Source organism: Corvus moneduloides, chromosome 27 (genome assembly GCF_009650955.1).
Source record: "Corvus moneduloides isolate bCorMon1 chromosome 27, bCorMon1.pri, whole genome shotgun sequence".
In the NCBI taxonomy this organism is placed as follows: domain Eukaryota; kingdom Metazoa; phylum Chordata; class Aves; order Passeriformes; family Corvidae; genus Corvus; species Corvus moneduloides.
The window spans coordinates 4,388,958-4,406,860 of NC_045502.1; the positions used below are offsets into that span (position 1 = coordinate 4,388,958).

At 58.9% G+C, this 17,903-nt stretch overlaps 1 protein-coding gene and 1 long non-coding RNA gene across 7 annotated transcripts; one reads left to right on the forward strand and one right to left on the reverse strand.

Moving 5' to 3' along the window:
• Positions 1–1,001: 1,001 nt before the first annotated feature.
• Positions 1,002–6,122, reverse strand: LOC116435737. Of its 6 annotated transcripts, XR_004236839.1 has the most exons (3): positions 4,199–5,018; positions 3,766–3,871; positions 1,002–3,627 (listed from the first exon to the last, which is right to left on the reverse strand). It is a non-coding gene; the product is annotated as an uncharacterized LOC116435737 (long non-coding RNA). The 6 variants fall into 6 exon arrangements; XR_004236838.1 differs by lacking the exons at positions 3,766–3,871; positions 4,199–5,018 and adding an exon at positions 6,034–6,122; XR_004236835.1 differs by lacking the exons at positions 3,766–3,871; positions 4,199–5,018 and adding an exon at positions 5,544–5,797.
• Positions 5,355–7,703, forward strand: ZNF703 (zinc finger protein 703). The gene is made up of 2 exons (XM_032092287.1): positions 5,355–5,582; positions 5,993–7,703. Exons 1-2 carry the CDS (start codon positions 5,370–5,372, stop codon positions 7,367–7,369), a joined length of 1,590 nt encoding a protein of 529 aa, XP_031948178.1. The 5' UTR covers positions 5,355–5,369; the 3' UTR covers positions 7,370–7,703.
• Positions 7,704–17,903: the final 10,200 nt, after the last annotated feature.

The window sequence follows — 17,903 nt, forward strand, 5'->3', positions numbered from 1 at the left end:
ACCTCGTCCCTGGGGTGCCCTTCCTCCACCTCTCCCTTGGCTCCTGGGCCTTTGGGGTTGCTCTGGGTAATTCCCCTCCTAAAGAAGAGGAGGGACATGGCCCTCTGGTTGTCACACAGGTCTGGGGGGTTGGGTGTGCTCACAGCACTTTTTCCCTGTCCCCAGAGCCAGCAAGGTCCAGCCTCAGAGGGAACCACTGGGACACCCACAGGAGCATCCCAGGCCGGTCCAGGTGGTCAGTGAGTACCTGCCCTGGTGTGCAGCCCATGCCCATCACCAAACTCACCTCTGGGTCCAGCTGTGCCACTCAATGGACAGAGATGGTAGAAATGAGCTGGAAAGTAGAGGCAGAACCAACCCAGAGCTGGTTTGTGGGCAATTTTTGGTGTCGGGGTGTGTTACCTGCCCCACCTGCTCGGTCTCCTCGCAGGGACTCCGTTACACACCGAGATTTGTGGGTTACCCTGGATGGGCAGAGAAAGTCACCTGGAGGTGCGTGCGTGGGCACAGGCGTGTGACAGAGCAGGTGCACAGCCCCCGACCCACCAAAGGGTCTGGAAAAGCAAAAGCAAACCCAAGTGGCTCAGACATTTTGTGAAAGACTTATAGGGGATTATGTTCTTAATGGGAAATTTAAGGATGTGGGTATAAATCACAGCCTTTTCCTCTAACCTGTGGGGTAGCATTCTCCTGAGCCTTTGGGCTGGATTAGCTCTGTCTATTTATGTTTTAAAGACGGATGTGTTTTTCAGTATCAAAATATAAATTATTTTTACTGTATCAATGATTAAATATTTTTCTTTGAGATCATAGAGTCCAAAAAAATAAATGTTTCTGAAAAGGCATTCAAAAAATTTAAAAGAAGAAAAAAATCCCTCTGAGAACCCCTTTTGTCATTTGCAACCAATAAAAATGCCTATTGTTATGAAGGGCTCATAAATAATCTGATTTTGGCATGCTTTCATACCATACAGAAAATGAATAAATTAAACTTGATTTACAGCCTTTTTCATTTTTATTAGAGTTGCTCCAAACATTTTCTGTGACGTACGTGCCAGATGAGCTGCACTGAATGGTTTGAGGCTCTGGCCCTGGTGTTACAGAAATTAAGTTGGTTTAATTTGCATAGTTTAATTAACTAATACTGGCAAAGAAAAAAAGGAAACTGGGGGTGAAGGTGAATTTTTTTGTGGGTGTCTGAAGACTCAATGAACCCACTGAGGCTGATCCCCCAAAGTGCCAGCACAGGGAAACACTGGCATCCCCACAGCGATTTTGGGGGGTGCCAGTGCTGACAGTGATGGAGACTGGGGGGTCACCATCACCCCCCCTCCCCCTTTGGAGATGGGGAAACTGAGGCACGGGAGCTTGGCTGCTTGGCACAGCTCTCTGCAGCCCCAGCATGGGGTTACCATGGGGGTCAGCAGGGAGAACACCCCAAACTATCCTGGCTACATTCTGTGGCTGTGCGAACCCTCACTCTGATGGCACGGCCGGAAACTTGGAGACAAACAGGCAAAACCCCCTAAAAAGCCTCAGTTAAGTGACTGTGACCCCGGGCCAGCCCTGACCACCCGAGCTCCCTCCCTCCCTCCCTCCCTCCAAAGCTCTTTGGTGAGTGTGGGATGTTCTCCTCCCCCTTCTGCAATTTATCCCGTAGAATTTCCCACCAGGAAACAGCTTCATTACATCAACAACAGGAAGACCCCACTGATTTGTCACACAGAAAAGCAGCTGTTAGTCACACATCAAGGGAACAGGGGAGGGGAAAAAACCCTTCACCTTTTTTTGCTTTAATGTTTGCAGCGTTAATGGCTCTGCGGAGGGAAGCGAGTCCCGGCCATTCCATAACTAACCATCACCAGCCAGGATCAGTTAATATCCAAGTGTCTTCCTGCTTTTCCTGCTACATGATTGCTTTGGAAAGAAAGATTAATTCCAACTTTAAAAAAGAAAACACTATTTTTATCATTGCCAGGAGTCTATACGGGCTTAAAAAAGAAAAAGCACTTGCTTGTCGTTTTACATCTTGCAATTTTGTCAGTTGTTTTAAAACATGTCTCCTGTAATAAATAAGATCATTTTTATGCACTTGTTCTGCAGCTAAAAGCAAGGCCTGGGCTGGTGCTGCGTGGGGAGTGGAGGGACTCTGGGATGGAGCAGGGCAGGGAAAACGCTGACTCCGAAGGTTTTGCTTCCAGGGAGCAGCTGGAGGGGCTGCGGGGTGGGCGAGGGAGGATTTACCTGGGAAGCAGCAGGTGTACAACAGGCACCGAGGCGCAGAGAAAGGCTCAGAGTTAGGATGTGCCCTGGATCCTCATCCTGCAGTGGGGGCTGGAGCCATCCCCCAGCTCCCCCCACACTGACTGGAACCCCCGTGGGACCCGTCCGGGGACCCACCGAGCACAGGCTGTCCCTCTGCCCGGTCCCTCACGGCAGATGTCCCCTCAGCGCCCTGCAGAGGTGGGAGATGGTGCCTGGCCCCCCGTACCCCACACAACCCCCAGCTCCACTTATCCTGTTTTCCCTTAAACTGTGTCCCGCAGCAATGAAACAGGAGAGATTTATTCCGGAGTCAAAGCACAGCAGAGGAGAGTTACAGCGATTTAAATTCATGTCTTATCTTATCCCACCACAATCTTCCGTGCAGGTTGCAGCCCTTGGAGGCCTCTCTCCGTCCTGCCTGCTCTGCACCCCCTGGCACTCAGGATGCCAGTGCCATGGGACAGCAAACTCCCTGCTCAGACTCATCCCAAGTTACTGGAACATCTTGAACTTAAAGAAAAACTCACTTCCCTCTTCCCCAGCCTCACTTCACAGGTCACAAAGACGTCGGAGTCCCTGGGCTTCATTAGGGCTCTGCACAGGAACTCGTCCTTGGCAAAATCTAACCTCCTTCATGGCAGCCCAGGTGGGGCAAGTCCTGCTTAGGGACAAAAACATCATCAGTCATTGGTGCAAGTGCTCCCCGAGGATTCTTCAGCTTTGCTTCTCTTCCAAATATTTTGCTTTTCCTTTGGTGCTGGTGTTATTTTTGCTGGGCAAGGGTCTTGCTGCTTTTATTTGAACTTGTGCAATCTCTGAGCAGAGAGGGGCTCATCATGGAGCAGAACTGGACATGGAACAGGGAAGTTTAACTTTCTCCCCTCTGGTTACTGCTCTCCTTAAATAAATCCTCATGGATTTTAGAGCAGAGGATCCAACGGGCTCCAGGAAGGGCACCAGCATGAAGCAAGATTCACCATTACCCATGACATCCCTCTGATGAAGCTTTAATCCAGCAAGCACAAGCTGACCCAGAAATGGTCTCTGTGTGCCAGCACCGGGGCTGGATCAGGCCTTGGGCATGACCCGAGGTTTGGGGAAGGACAAACAGCCCCGGGGGCATCGCTGCTCCGTGCCCTCGCTCCGCTCCGGCGGCATCGCCGCTGCTCTTACGCACTCGTCCCACCTGATTTTGGGTTGCTCTGTTAAGGCCGTGTTGTTGTTGGCGAACAACTCGAGTGACTTTGAGGAAAGCCTTTTTTTCTGTTTCCTCCTTTTCCTCCTTCCTTGAATGGCTCCTTTGAACGGCAGCGCCTCTCCGCTTACATCCCGCTGTCCGGATTGAATCAATCTTGCGGTCAGCTTTGGGAGAGTGAAAAAAAGAGAAGAAAAAAGCTTCACAAAGAGGGGAAATTGACAGGCCTGACCCTGGGTGTGATTGATAGTGGTTGGACAAGCGGGACTGGATGTGGGGCTGCGCTAGGCAATGCCAGCACTCACCAGGGAAATCCAGCAAAGCCTTTTTTCCCAGAACCCAGAGCAGCGGGCTCGGAGAGGGGTGGGCACATAAACTTAATAATAGCAACATTGTTGGAACATAAAGCATCTGTCAGGGGTTAATATGATTAATTAGAGGTGTCTGCCTCTCCCCCTTTCACCTCTCCCTCGCTGGGTAGGCAGGAGGGACCTGAAACACAAACCCAGGGAGGGCAGAGATGGGGCCAGAGTGGGCACCCAGCCCCACATTGCCTTTCTTCAGGCCAAAGGTCCTCAGTTCTCATTCCATCCTGGCCCTCACGATTTTCTCCTCATTCCCCCACCCCCATCCCATTGCACATCTCCCCCCAAGCCCCCATTCTCCCACCAGCTCCCACCTGAAGCCCAGGAGAGCTAGGGAAGCAGCACTCGCCCCACCCGGACCCCAGAGGCTCACATGCACGACGTCGCTTGGGTAAAGCTCCAGGATTTATCCATGTGCCTTGGCTCCTCATGGATAGAGCCTGGCTGAGCTTGGTTGGTTTTCAGCCCCCCCCCAAAACTGAAGCCCCAGGGGTTTGTGAAATTAATTCAAGAATGTCTGGAAAAGGTAACTAGAAATAGGAAGTTAATTGTTGGAAGTTAATTAGTTATACAGCAGCCTGCACTGGCACCTGAAGACTTTTAAGACTCAGCAAACCAAAGAAAGGAGAAAATGCCCAGAAAAAAGGAGTTGTAGGTTCACAAGGGAATTGTCACTTTGTGAGAGCTCTGAGTTAAGGCCCAGCTGGCTGCTGGGGCAGGGCGGTGGCAGGGCACAGGCACTGGGCGCAGGTTTGGGTGCAGGAGCCACTGGCACAGGGGTGCTGAGCTGTGCCATGCCAAGCTGTGCCAGGCTGATCTTATCTCAGCCATGCCAGGGCAGCAGTGCCATGCCATGGTGTGCCAGCTGAGCCATGCCATGATCAGCCAGGCTGGGCATGCCATGCCATCCTAAGCTGTGCCAGCAGTGCCATGTCAGCTGAGCCATGCCATGCTGAGGCGTGCTAAGCAGTGCCGTGCCATCCAAGCTGTGCCATCTCGTGTCAGCCGTGCCAAGGTGCGTTAGCAGTGCCATGCTGTGCCCTGCTAAGGCGTTCCAGCCAAGCTATGCCAAGCTGTGCCACCAGTGTCATGCCATATCATGCCATGCCATGCCATGCCATGTCACGCAAGCCATGCCATCCAAGCCGCGCCAGCAGCGCCATGCCGTGCCGAGCCGTGCCAAGCGGCATCATGCCGTGCCGTGCCGTGCCGTGCCGTGCCCTCCGCGCCGCGCCAGCCGCCGCCGCGCTCGGGCCGGTGCCGCGGTTCTCCCCCGCGCGGCGGCGCGGGGCGGTGGCGGCGGAGCGGCGGCGGCTCGCCCCCCCCACCGGCGGCTCTCCCCGCCCCGGGGGCCCGGCCGGGCGCGGATTGGTGCGCGGCGCCGGCCCCCTCGGAGCGCGGCCGCCATCGGGGCTATTTGACGTGTCGGTGGGGCCGGGGAAGGGCTTCGTCTCGCCGGGGCCGCCGCCGCCGCCGCTCCGCCGCCCGCCCGGCCCGGCCCGGCCCCGCGGAGCCCGGGCACCCCCCCCTTTCCCCCGCCCCAAATGAGCGGCGCTCCCGGCGGGCCCCGGCCGAGGACCCCGCCGAGCCGCGGAGCCGCGGCCGCCCCGTCGCCCCGGCCGCCCCCCGCCGACCCGCTGCGTCAGGCCCGCCGGCTGCCCATCCGCGTCCTGAAGATGCTCAGCGCCCACGGCGGCCACCTCCTGCACCCCGAGTACCTCCAGCCGCTCTCCTCCACGCCCGTCAGCCCCATCGAGGTCAGTGCCCGCCGCCCCCGACCGCGACTCGGACCGGACCCGCGCTCCCGGTCCTCCCGGCCGGGCTCTTCCCAGCCCGGCTCTCCCGGTTCTCGCGGCCGGGCTCTTCCCAGCCCGGTGCTCCCAGCATTCTCGGCCGGCTCTCCCGGTTCTCCCGGCCGGGCTCTGCCCTGCCTGGCGTCCCCGCTCCCCCCACCCCGTTCCTTCCCTCCCCTGCTGCCGCCGCAGCCCCGCTCCCCCCACCCCACCCCGTCCCTCTTCTCCGCGGCCGGGCGCGTCCCCCGCCCCGTCCCCCCCATCCCCGCGCCCTGGCTCGGCGCCGGGCCCGGCCCCGGGGTTTCGGGGGTGGGGGGAGGCCGGTGCGGGGGCGCCGTCGGGGTCCCCCCTGACCGGCTCCGCTCCGCCCGCAGCTGGACGCCAAGAAGAGCCCGCTGGCGCTGCTGGCCCAGACCTGCTCGCAGATCGGGAAGCCCGACCCGCCGCCCTCCTCCAAGCTGAACGCCGTGGCCGCCGCCGCGCCCGCCGCCGAGAAGGAGCCCTCCGCCCGCCCCGCCGCGCTGAAGCCGCCGGGCAGCGGGGACGTGCCCGCCGAGGACAAGTCGAGCTTCAAGCCCTACTCGAAGGGCGGCGGGGAGCCGCGCAAGGAGGGCGGCGCGGACAAGGCCGGCTTTCGGGTGCCCAGCGCCGCGTGCCCGCCGTTCCCCCCGCACGCCGCCGCCTCGCCCGGCGGCTCCCGCGGGGCCTCGCCGCAGCACCCCGACCCCAAGGGCGCCGAGGAGAAGAAAGAGCCCGAGGGGGGCAAGCCCAGCCCCGAGGGGACGGGCGGGGCGCTGGGGCGCGGGGCGGTGGAGCCCGGGGCGCACGGCGAGCCCCCCTCGGGCCGCAAGTCGGAGCCCCCCGCCCTGCCGCCCGCCGGCCATGTGGCCCCCGTCTCGCCCTACAAGCCGGGCCACTCCGTCTTCCCCCTGCCGCCCTCCAGCATCGGCTACCACGGCTCCATCGTCGGTGCATACGCCGGCTACCCGTCCCAGTTCGTGCCCGGGCTGGACCCCACCAAGCCGGGGCTGGTGAGCAGCCAGCTGCCGGGGGCGCTGGGGCTGCCGGGCAAACCGCCCAGCTCCAGCCCGCTCACCGGGGCCTCGCCGCCCTCCTTCATGCAGGGATTATGCCGGGACCCGTATTGCCTGAGCTACCACAGCGCCTCGCACCTGGGCTCCAGCAACTGCTCCAGCTGCGTGCACGACCCTGGCAGCCTCAAGAGCGGATACCCCTTGGTGTACCCCACGCACCCCCTGCACTCGGTGCACACCACGCTCTCCTCCAGCGGCACCCCCAGCCTGCCCGGCCACCCCCTCTACACCTACGGCTTCATGCTGCAGAACGACCCCCTGCCCCACATATGCAACTGGGTGTCTGCCAGCGGACCCTGCGACAAGAGGTTTGCCACCTCGGAGGAGCTGCTCACCCACCTACGGACCCACACGGCCCTGCCGGGGGCCGAGAAACTCTTGGCGGGTTACCCTACCTCCGGGCTGGGCTCCGCGGCCTCCTGCCACCTCCACCTCCCGCCCGCCGCCCCCGGGAGCCCCAACACGTTACCGGCCTCGCTCTCCTTGAGGAGCCCACACACTTTGGGACTAAACAGGTACCACCCCTATGGCAAGAGCCACTTGCCCACGGCCGGCGCCCTGCCCGTGCCCTCCTTGCCGGCCGCCGGACCTTACTACTCCCCGTACGCGCTCTACGGCCAAAGACTCACGTCAGCTTCCGCACTGGGATATCAGTAGCCACCGCGGCCCCGGCCCGGCTCAGCCCCCGAGCCCCAGCCCCCCGCGCCCTCCTTGGACTCTGTATTTATTACTGTATGTTAGCTTAAAGCTGGGAATATAAGTGCATTATACACCAATGAATCAATGGTATGCAAAAGTCTGTGTCCAAAAAAAAAAAAAACTCGAAAAAAAGAAAAAAAAAAATCCCTCTTTACTTTGCAGGTGTGGGGCTTTGATTTTCCCCTTCTGTTTCTTTTGAATTTTTTTTCCTTCCCCTTCTTAATTTCCCCCATGAGAAATTCTTGCATGACTCCTGCCACACATGGAAAAGCAAAAAAAAAAAAAAAAAAAAGGCATTTTCCTCCTCCCCCTCTGCGTTTATCGCTCTGGGATTCTGTTCTCTGCGTTTGTAACTCGCAGATGTAAATTTTTTTTGTAATTTTTTTCTTATTTTTAATTTTTGGGGTTTTAATTTTTTTTTCCCTTTTAAAATTTTTGTTTCTTTTTTTTTTAATTCCTTTTTTCTTTTTTTGTTGGCTTTTGTTGTTGTTGGTTTTTTTTATTTTCTTTTTTTTTTGCGCTGTGTCCGGAGCCCGGGGGCTGCGGACGCCAGCCGGGTGATGGTCACCCCCGGCCGTGCTCCCCCCGCGGCCGTGCCCCGCCGTGGGCTGCAGGACCCCGCGTGTCCCCCCCATCCCGGGGGGGCCCGGAGGAGCGGCGGGCGCAGCGGCAGGACCGGCGGCCCCGGGCGGGCGGACGAGCCCCGGTAAGTCTGATTTTGTTAATAAACGGCTCTTGGTTGTACCCACGCTCTGGTCTGGTCTCGTCCCTGCCCGGGGGTCCGGCGGGGGCCGCGGGGTCCCAGCACCATCTAGCGGCGGCGGCGGCGGCGGCGGGACCGGCACCGGAGCCCCGCGGGACCGGCACCGGAGCCCCGCGGGACCGGCACCGGAGCCCCGGGTGCGGTCCTGGCGGGGCCCTGCGGGCTCCGCGCCCCCGTCCCCCTCCCCGCGTGTCCGTACCCACGGTGTTCCCACGCGTGGCGGCGGAGGGAAGGTTCGAGAAGGCGTTTGAGCGGGATGAGAGCGGGAGCCCCGGTGCCCCCGGGGAGCTGCGGGGAGCGGGTGGTCACCCCTTCCTGGGGGTGCTGTTTTAGGGGTGGAATTGCAGTAGAAGCAGGGTCCCAGACCTCGGTGTGAGGGTGGCGAGGAGCTGGGGGGTCCTGTCTGCTCCCATTCGATCTTTGTGCCGGGAGAGGAGGGTGATGAATGGCTCTGACACCGTCTGGCTCCATCCCCGCCATGTTGGGGGCTCAGCCGGGCAGGGGGCTCTGCCCGCTCCATGCCCTAAGGAAAGTGCTTTTCCTCCAGCAGTGGGACCCTTGGCCAAGTCCCTGCTCCCCTTTGAAACCCTGCATGCCCCATTGCCCCACACCATTTGTATTTTTCTGCCTTGCTCCTGTTGCATTTCAGTGAGTCACGCAATTAATCCCTGTTAATTGCCTTCTCGATATTGCTTTCTGCCCCGTGTTTAAATTCCTTTGTGTCCTTTGAGCTGAGAAATAATGTGCTGAGAACAGGGACTACTTTTACCGAAGGGATTTTTATTTCCCTGCTTGTGCCTCGAGCGTGGCTGCGGGCGTGCGGCCGGTGGGAGGGCCCTCTGGCAGTGGGAGAGGTTGGTGGTCCAGGAGCCAGTTTGGCTCCGTTCCGAGCTCCCCAAGGCTGGGGGAGGCTGGTTTCGGGGGTTTGTGGCTGCCCCTTGCCCTGTGTGGATGCAGCTGGGGTCCGGTTGTGCCCGTGGTGGTGTTGCTCCTTCCAGGTGGGATGTTTGCTGGATGAGGGCCTGGGGTTTGCAGGACTGGCGTTGGAGCAGGGGGACTTTGCTGCGGGTGTTTGCTCTGTCCCGTGGGCACAGCAGGAAGGGGGTGCCAGGCCCAGGCTGGTGCAGCCACTCCAGTGTCTCCTGCTGGGTGCTGAGCCCTTTGGCAGCTGATGCAGGCCGTGGAGCAGGGTGCCAGGGGCGGTGGGCAGAGCAGCTCCAGTGTGTTCCCTCGGGTGGCATGGGAGGCATCCAGACCCCCCGTCCCTCGGGAGCATTGCTTCTCCCTGGACGTGGCGCCCACTCCCACCCGTGATGCTGCTCGGTGTCGGCCTCGCTCGGGCACTGCCAGTCCCCATCATAAATCTTGGCTCTTCAGCTGTGCCTTTGTGATGCCAGGCCTGTCACAGGTTCTTGCACTGGAATTTTGTCGCACCGCGCGAGTCTCCGGCCACGGCCGGGCACCTCGTGTCGCGGGGTGGGAGGGCGATGCCGCAGAACCTCGAGGCACGGTAGCCCAGTGCCAAAATCAGCACACCCAGGGCTGTCAGGGCTGCCGGGGCTGTGCCATGTCCCAGCCATGGAGCAGCCTGGGCAGGGGGCTGCACAGCCCTCGTCCTGCCAGAGCCTTCTCCCAGAGCTGCCGGGTGCATCCCTCCTTACGGCGAAGCTCCATCCCCCTCTCCCCCAAACCCTCCCTGCACCAGGATGGTCCCCGCTCCAAAAACGAGCCCATGCACCTTCCCTTCACCCACGGTAGGGCTGGATGCTGCTTGGATGCATCCTGCCGTGCAGGAGGCTCCCTGAGGAATATTTTTCCCTTCCCTAAGGACTGCAGCAGCGGGGCCAGACCGTGTAAACACTGCGAGTATCATCTGATAGCGGCAGCACTTGGGCTGGAGCTGCTGGGGAACAGTTGCATTGCCAATATATTAAATAACTCCCTGTGTAATGTATGCCCAGGTTATTGCGGAATTCATTTTATAATAAGAGTACTGGGATGCACTTTATTAATCATTCTGTCTAACAACCTGCACTCCACAGTTTCGGTTTGATTTGATTCAATCCTGTCTTTCTGCAAAATATATGGCTGAGTGGGTCGGATAATGTATGGCTTAATTTAGAGTTGTATGGGTTTGAATTACCATTTTCATAATGTGCTCTGCATTAATGTGTTGCATCATTTATACAGAAAAATGTGCGAGGTTTCAAACCTCTCCAGGAGGCAAAAGTCACCTAAAGGGAACACGGAGAGACAGAAAAAGACCTTTTCAAATCCAGCTGGGGCTGGGAGGACAGCGGTGGGTGTCAGACATGGGGACAGCAGTGTTGGGGCTGTGCTGGTGGCTCCTTTCCCCATGGCACAGCAGCACCTTCTCCAGCTCGCCCCGAGCTGCCGGGGACCTGCAGCGCTTGACTCGCCGGTGACCCCGGTGCCGGTGCTCGCCGAAGTCGCGCCCACCGTCACTCACCCCGCGCCGCGAGGAAAAAGCTCTGATTATCCAAATACAGTCATTAAAGGGGAAATGTGTTTTTAGGACTGTCAGAGTGATTAATGAGGGTTAGCAATCCTTGCAAATGCACTTGTTTAGTCTAACTGGCAGCCTCTCCTTTCCTATTGATTTATCGTGGCAGTTGCCGGGGCCGTGGTGTGTGTGGAAGGAGCGGGGCTGCGCCGGGACTGTCGGAGCACGGCGAGGGGCCCGGCCGAGCGGCACGGCACGCTCTGCTGTGCCGGAGGCAGCCGAACAAAGGCAACATTATACCCTGTGCCGGGGAAGGAATGACTTGGACGCACACGCCGAGCCACTCCGCGTGCCTTATAAATATCCCCGTCTGTAAAGCCCGAAGCCCAGCTGACCACAGCCATGCTGTCCGCCCAATAAATACGTGAATGAAAGAGCCAGGCCCTATTTTTTCTTGTTGTTTTCCTTCCTCTCCTGCACAAAAATCCCCGATGTCTTTTAGGTGATGCAGAGGTGGCTGCCCGCAGACGTACAAGGCGTTTCAGAGTCCAGAGCGGAGCACAGCGTCCTCGAGGGCTGGAGCCTGCCAAGGGGTCAGGTCGGGATGCAGAGGCATGGGCCAGAGCAGAGCCATGGTGGGTGGATGAGAAGTTCCTCAGCTGCATAAAGCAGCTTTTCTTTCCACGTGAGCACTGGTGGATGCCACGGAGAACACGAGCTCTGTTTGTCCTCAAAGCCAGAGTGGCGTGGACACCTCCTGTCCCCCCACCAGCATCCCTGTGCCCAGTCTGGGGTCAGGGGTTTGCTTTGGGACACGCTTCGTGCTGCACAAGCTGAAAGCAGACCCGGAGGGACAGAGCCGTGCTTGGAGATGGCAGCGGAGGTGCTGTGCCAGGGCTGTGTGCTGGAGCCCTGCAGGAAGGGAGCAGCTGGAGCAGCCGGCGGTGACGTGGAGCGGCCGGGGCAGCACCAGGGTGTGGAGCTGCCCCTGGGTTGGCACCGTGAGCGCAGCCCCTGGCCTGGTGTTCGCCTCCAGCCACTCCAAGCAGTGGGACAGCATAAGTGACAAGAGGACCTGGGCGAGGTGAGTGGAGAAGGGCAAAGACCTCAAGGCGCCAAAGCCGGAAGAGCGTGGGCAAGCACCCGGGCACCGCAGTGGCCAGGAGTACCATGGATAGGAGTGGACTTTCCTCTGGGTCTGGATAACAACTGAAGAGCTGCTGCCGCCTCTGCCCTGGCTATGAATCGACGTGTGATACAAATCCTCCAGCAGCTCCGGTTCCAGCTTCCAGCAGCGATACGCTGGCGTCTTCTTTGCCACACCAGGACACCCAGCCTTGGCTGGTCACCAATGACCCCATGGGAAGTTCCCAGTGTGACCCGTGGCCATGGTTTCCCTCTTCTGCAGTGTCTGATCAGCGTGACGATCCAGCACAGGGTGACAAAGCTCTGGTCCTGAGGCTGGCCCCGCTCTGGGCACGGCCGTTCCCTGCAGGGCACAGCCGCTCGCACAGGTTGACACCGCGGTGTGGGAGGGATCCCGCTCGTGCTGCGGGGCCCGGTTCAGTTACCGCTCTGTTCATTGTGATGAATAACTGGAGAATGCTGATCCCTTACACACCAACATTTCAGCTGGACCTCGCCGGGGAGCGCAGGGGAAGGCGCTCAGCTGACAGCTCCGTGCACAGAGCGTGGTCCTGTAGCTCGAGTCCCAGTAAGAGATTGACACAGACCGTTGTGTTTTCTAAAGGTGTTTATGGAAATCTCCGGGAGCAGCTTTGCCATGGTTTCATCCCACCTTCCAGCGTGGTGCAGGAGACAGGACAGGAGGATGTGACCTGCACGAGGATGGACCCACAGGGGAGGTGCCTTTGCCAAAAGTGACAACGGAATGCTGACACCCACGGGCTGAGCAGAGCTGGACAGGACACCTGATACTGGGCAGGGTGCAACGTGACCTCTTCCAACACCTTGTGGTCCCAGAATTCACGGATCATCCCTCCTGGCCTGGCAAAATTTGGGAGCGGAGAAAGGACACGCAGCATCCCGGGCATCTGGTGGCTTTGGGGGCTTGACAGACCTCTCCTGCAGACACCTCAGTGGAACAGAGAACCGAAATGGCCTTTTTTGTGTCCCCCACATCTGCAAAGGGTGGCTCCCAGCAGCACTTGGGGCTGTGCTGGTGCCCACCACAGCAGCCCCTGCATCTCCACTGGTGCATCTGTGGGACAGGGAGATGCTGCTGTACCAAAGAAAAAGGGACCAGTGGGAGCCTGAGGTCCCAGCGCCACCTCTCCTTGAGCAGCTCCTACAGGAGGGGTGGCTGGGGGGCTCCGAGAGTGAAGGACAGGAGAGAGATGGGGACTGTCAAAGATGTTCTGGATGTTTCTTGCTGAACCCTCACCATCTTCTCTGCACTTCCTGGAGGGAGGACAGGGGAGAGTGAAGCACCCAAAAGATTTGCTGTATTTTTCTCTCTGGATGAGAAGGATGGGGCTGCTCATCACCGAGGACGGCAGCAAGGCCAGGAGCTCTTGGTCCTCTGGGCAGAGCTCCCATAAAAGTGACTCCTTGTTTCTGCTGGAGCAGTGTTGCCTTTGTGGGGTTTTGTTCCCGTTCCCTGCACAGTCCTGGTAACATCCAACAGGCTGGAGAAGGACAGTCCTCCTTGGAGGTGAGAAGAGCCGTGTTCTGGGCAAAAATGGAAGTGGAGCCAAGAGCCCTTCATTCCTTCTGGGGTTCCCACAGTCTCTGCTTGTGTTTTGTTTTGGGATCAACTGGGACAGAGGGGCTGGCTGGGTGTGCACCATGTCTGCTCCTCTGGCTGCAGAGATGCGCTCTGTCCCCGCTGCTGCCTCCATAATTCCCAAACTTTTCCAAGTTGCTGCACTGGCTCAGAAACCCTGCAGCACTGAGGGGTTCCTACCTAGGGAACACTCCAAAGGGAGCACCAGGATTCGGCAGCCGCTCACCTGCTTTTGGGATATCCTGGTGTGTGGCAGACCCTGAGCTCTCCTGGCCACGGGGGAAGCTCTCAGGGCGCTGGGTCTGTCGTGCTGGGTTTGGGGTCTGGCTCTGAGCACTGGGGGTGCGCACAGCACCCGCATGCTCCAGGTGAGTTTTGGGGGACATGGAGGCCAGGGCAGGGCTGGCAGCTCTGGGTTCTCTGTGCCAGCAGGGCACAGGGAGAGCTCAGCACCACAGCCAGGGGTGGGCAATGGGCACAGACCCCTGGCCTTTGATCACACCCCGGGGCAGCGATGGGCTCCTGGGGAGAGGGGCGTTCTCCCCGTGGAGCCAGCGCGGTGCCAGGGACACTGCTGGCAGCCCGGGGTGCCCCTGCTCACCCTCTTCCCGTGCCCTTCTCCCGCCGCCGGGAGCAGCCCTTTCATCTCCCGGGGAGGTACAAATGGAGCTGTCAGATGCCATCAGCCCCGCGATATGACAGGTTGTGGGGCCGGGGCCCCTCGAACAGAGCAGCCTTGTCTGTCAGAGCCGCCTGACACTCCCCATAATGGCCAGATGGATGAGACTCTGAAAGTAGGGCCCGGCGCGTTTTCAACTCTATTTTGGGTGAAAACACTTCTTGAAAGATCTTGAAAGGAGCTGGCAGTTTAGTAGTTCAAATGATTAATGAGCACTGGCTCTGCCGGGTGGATTTCTCGCGCTGTGCCAGCAGCTGGGCTGCTCCAGCGGGCCAAGACACGCTGCGCTCCCCCCGCGCCCCCCGCGCCCCCGGCTCCCCCCGAGCCCCCCTGGTTTTCCCGGAAATGACACCAACGCGACAGGCCCTGCATATGGAAAAAGTTAAATATAAATTACTGCTGAAAGAGGCCTCGCTGAGCGGAGTTAGTTAAAGATGTTTATGGATTCAGAAACACGGGCCTGCATATGTATTTAGGGATGACAAATGTGATTCAATAAGTCAGGAATTTCTCCGTGGGCTGAGGCGGGACCCGCGCGGCGCGGGCGCTGCTCTGGGCTGTCCGGCTCAGCGCCGTAAATCCTGCAGACAGGCTCCTTGTTCCTTCCTGGCCTGCTTGGGACTGATTTCTGCGTTTTCCCTGGATCAGACCAAGTCGCTGCACCTCCTGTGCTTGGGATGTGACAGCCCTGCTCCCTCCGTGGGGCGGGTTTGGGGGTGCTGGATGCTCCGTGGGGGTCACTGGGGACCGCGCCGTCCACACCACCAGCCACGTCCCTGTCCCTGAGCTCTCCAACCCCCCCCCCCCCCCCCCAGAGCCGCCGGACCCTTCGGGACTGTCAGCAGATGATTAATGACCAACAACTCCAGAACTGCCCCAATCACCAGTTTGGGGTTTGACCCGGCGCTTAATGAGTTCAGCCCTAATTCTGCAGCCTCTTCACGTGGGCAGCTGGGGGAGTCTCACGGAGCCTGGGGAGCACCCCCAAACTGCCTCGCGTTCCCACTGCTCTGTGGTGCCTTGCTTGGGGTGCACATCAGGGACCACAACACACTGAAGCAGGAAACCCCTAAACTAAACTCCAGCTGCTGTGGTGGGAGCCAGGGAGGGATGCCAGGTCTGTGGCAGGGATGCCAGGTCATGGCAGGGATGCTGGATTTGGGGTGACAACCCCCAGCAAATCTGCAGCAATGGGCAGTGCAGGAGCCACCCCCTTGGCTCCCCTCATCCCACACCTCCGTGAGGCTCAGAGGGAAGTGCCTTTCGGGGGGTCAGCGCCCGGCCAGGCCTTGGACCCATATCCACATTCCTTTGTCCTGATTTTATTCGTTAGCAGCATTTGGCCTGGATATGGAGACAGCTAATGAGGGACAGAGTTTATTGCAGTTTGATTTTTCTGTTAAAACAATACAATAAAATAAATGCACTTGGAAATCTGGTCTGTGTTTGTACATAGGAGATTTATGGCTCTGAAGGCTTCCAGAGAGACGTAGCCTTTCATTCCCTTCCTTATTGGAACAGATCATGTTGCAGAGTTTAAAGGCCTCTGGAGTTGTGATTTATTTGAAGGGAGAAATAAGGGAAATCCAACTATCTGTTCCCTGGCTCAGATCATCCAGTAACTCCCAGCCAAGGGGACGGATCTGCACCTCCTCCACGGACTTTTTATTTTTTTCCCTCCTGTCGCTTACATTATCCCGCTCTAAATATATCCCTGAACCAGGGATGACTCCTGACCTGGGCTTCAGCACCTCGCTGAGGTTTCCCCAACCCTTCCCGGAATCCCACAAATAAATCTCTCTCCTGGAGCCCTGTCCGAGCTCCTCCACGCTGCTGATGGGATGGGACCTGCGTGGGGCCGGCTGCTGCCTTGATCCAGGGCTGAGATAAAGGCAAGGATCTTGGGGTTATCTCTGGAATCGGGTGATAAATTCATGTCACCTGTCCCTGCTTCCTTTCAAGGGAGCCCTTTCCCCTCCCTTGCTGCTCTCCTGGCCAGAGAAGAGCAGGGCAGCTTGGATCCAGGTCAGGATTTGTGCCTGAAAACCTTTTCCATGAACTTCCTAACCCGCCAGCCCCTGCCTTGTTTCCCCAGCTCAGCAGGATGAGGCTGCAGCTCCCACATCCCAGCAGGACTGTGCTCCAGGCCGGGGCTGCCACGGCTGCCTCCCTCTCACCCTCACGGAGGAAAACTGTGTTCTTCCCTTCTCTGAGGTTTCCTGCTCCCCAGGGATGAAGCACCTGGATGGCTCCGTGCTGCTGTGCTGCACCCCAGCCCATCCCAGTTACCCCAGTGGACGCCACCAGCAGGAGCAAGGTGAGATCATTCCCTGAGCCTAAAACAGACGTTTTTGAAACATTTGGTGTTTCCAGGCCGGAGCTTCGTGGGTTCTGGTGCAACTCCTGCTTCTCCCAGGTATCTCTTGGACTCTCAGGAATGATGAATTTTGGTCTCATCAGCACTGTCCATCCTTTGCTGTGCTGTTGGGACACACATGGGAGGGGAATTCCGTTCTCCGTCGTGACCATCTCACTGCGGGTCAGGGAAGGAGCGACCGAGGTTTCCAGATGGGGGGGGGACCTGGCTCTGAGGGCCACTCTCCTCCTCCTGTCCCAGCTCCATCCCAGCTCCTCCAGCCCATGTTTTTGGCGGGGTATTCTCTCCCCCTGCACACAGACGGGCTCTGTTTGCCATTAGCTTCCCCCCCTCTGCCCTAGGAGCCGATCCCAGCACTAATTCTCACGCATGTTTCGGGTAAATCTACTTTCTTTCCCGGGATGAATTGTGGTTTCCAAGCACCATTAATCATTCCCCTTTAGAAAACAGCATCGGGGGGCTGGAAACACATTGCTCCTTTCTTTACTGGGGGATGACCTGGCACGCTGGCACCCAGCCACGGGACTGGCGCCTGCGGGACGACGAGGGGCGCGGAGAGAAGCCTCGGGGAGAGCTCCCCTCCTGTGCCAAGAGTTGGCTCCCACCGGGATCACCTCCCCCAGGACAAACCCCAGCTCCTGATCAGGGGCTCATGGAGCGAGAGGCTGGGGATGGAGAGGAAAACACTGGGAATGCCATGTGCTTAAAGGCTTTTCCCAAGAGCCTCTCCCAGCAGGGCTGTTCCCTGGGAGCTTGGTTGCCCCATGGCAAAGGCGGGAATGTCTCCCCACTCTCCGCCTGCCCCACACAGCCCTCCCAAAGGGACGTGGATTGAGGACTCTCAGCTCATAGCCCGCAGTGGGTTTGGGTGGGCCCAAGGCAGAGGAAGCCCCCCCTGCCCCGCCGGCCATGGGGAGGGGGCACCGTGACCACATGTGAGCGGTTCCCTCCCTTCCAGCTCCGGACTGTCAGGGGATGATTAATGGCCAACGCCACACAACTGCCTGGACTGCCAAGTGCTGTATTGTTAGAGCTGACACGGAACGAGCCCGGACAGACTCGAACACAATTCTGCCCCGTAATCGGCAAATAACGTCCGATGGACGGGATTCGGGAAGTGTTCTCCCCACACAGCCCCTCTCCCACCCCCTTCCCTTCTCTTCCAGAGCCAGAGCAGAGCAGGAAAGGGCCCAGCCAAGCACCCTGAACCCTCCCAGCTCCTTCCAGGAGCCCTTCCTGGGCTCCACTGCTCCTTTAGGTTTCAGCTAGGGAACAGCTGGGATGGGACGGGATGGGACGGGATGGGATGGCATGGGATGGCATGGGATGGCATGGGATGGGGATGTGAACAAGGATGGGATGGGGATAGGAATGGTGTGGAAATGGAGATGGAGGCAGAATTGGGGATGGGGATGGGGATGGGGACAGGATAGAAACAGAGATGGAGACGGGAGTGGGGCTGG

Coding starts and splice junctions, on each gene's coding strand:
- ZNF703 (XM_032092287.1), top strand. CDS start 5,370: ATGAGCGGCGCTCCCGGCGGGCCCCGGCCGAGGACCCCGCCGAGCCGC. Junction 5,583..5,992: donor CGCCCGTCAGCCCCATCGAG/GTCAGTGCCCGC, acceptor CTCCGCCCGCAG/CTGGACGCCAAGAAGAGCCC.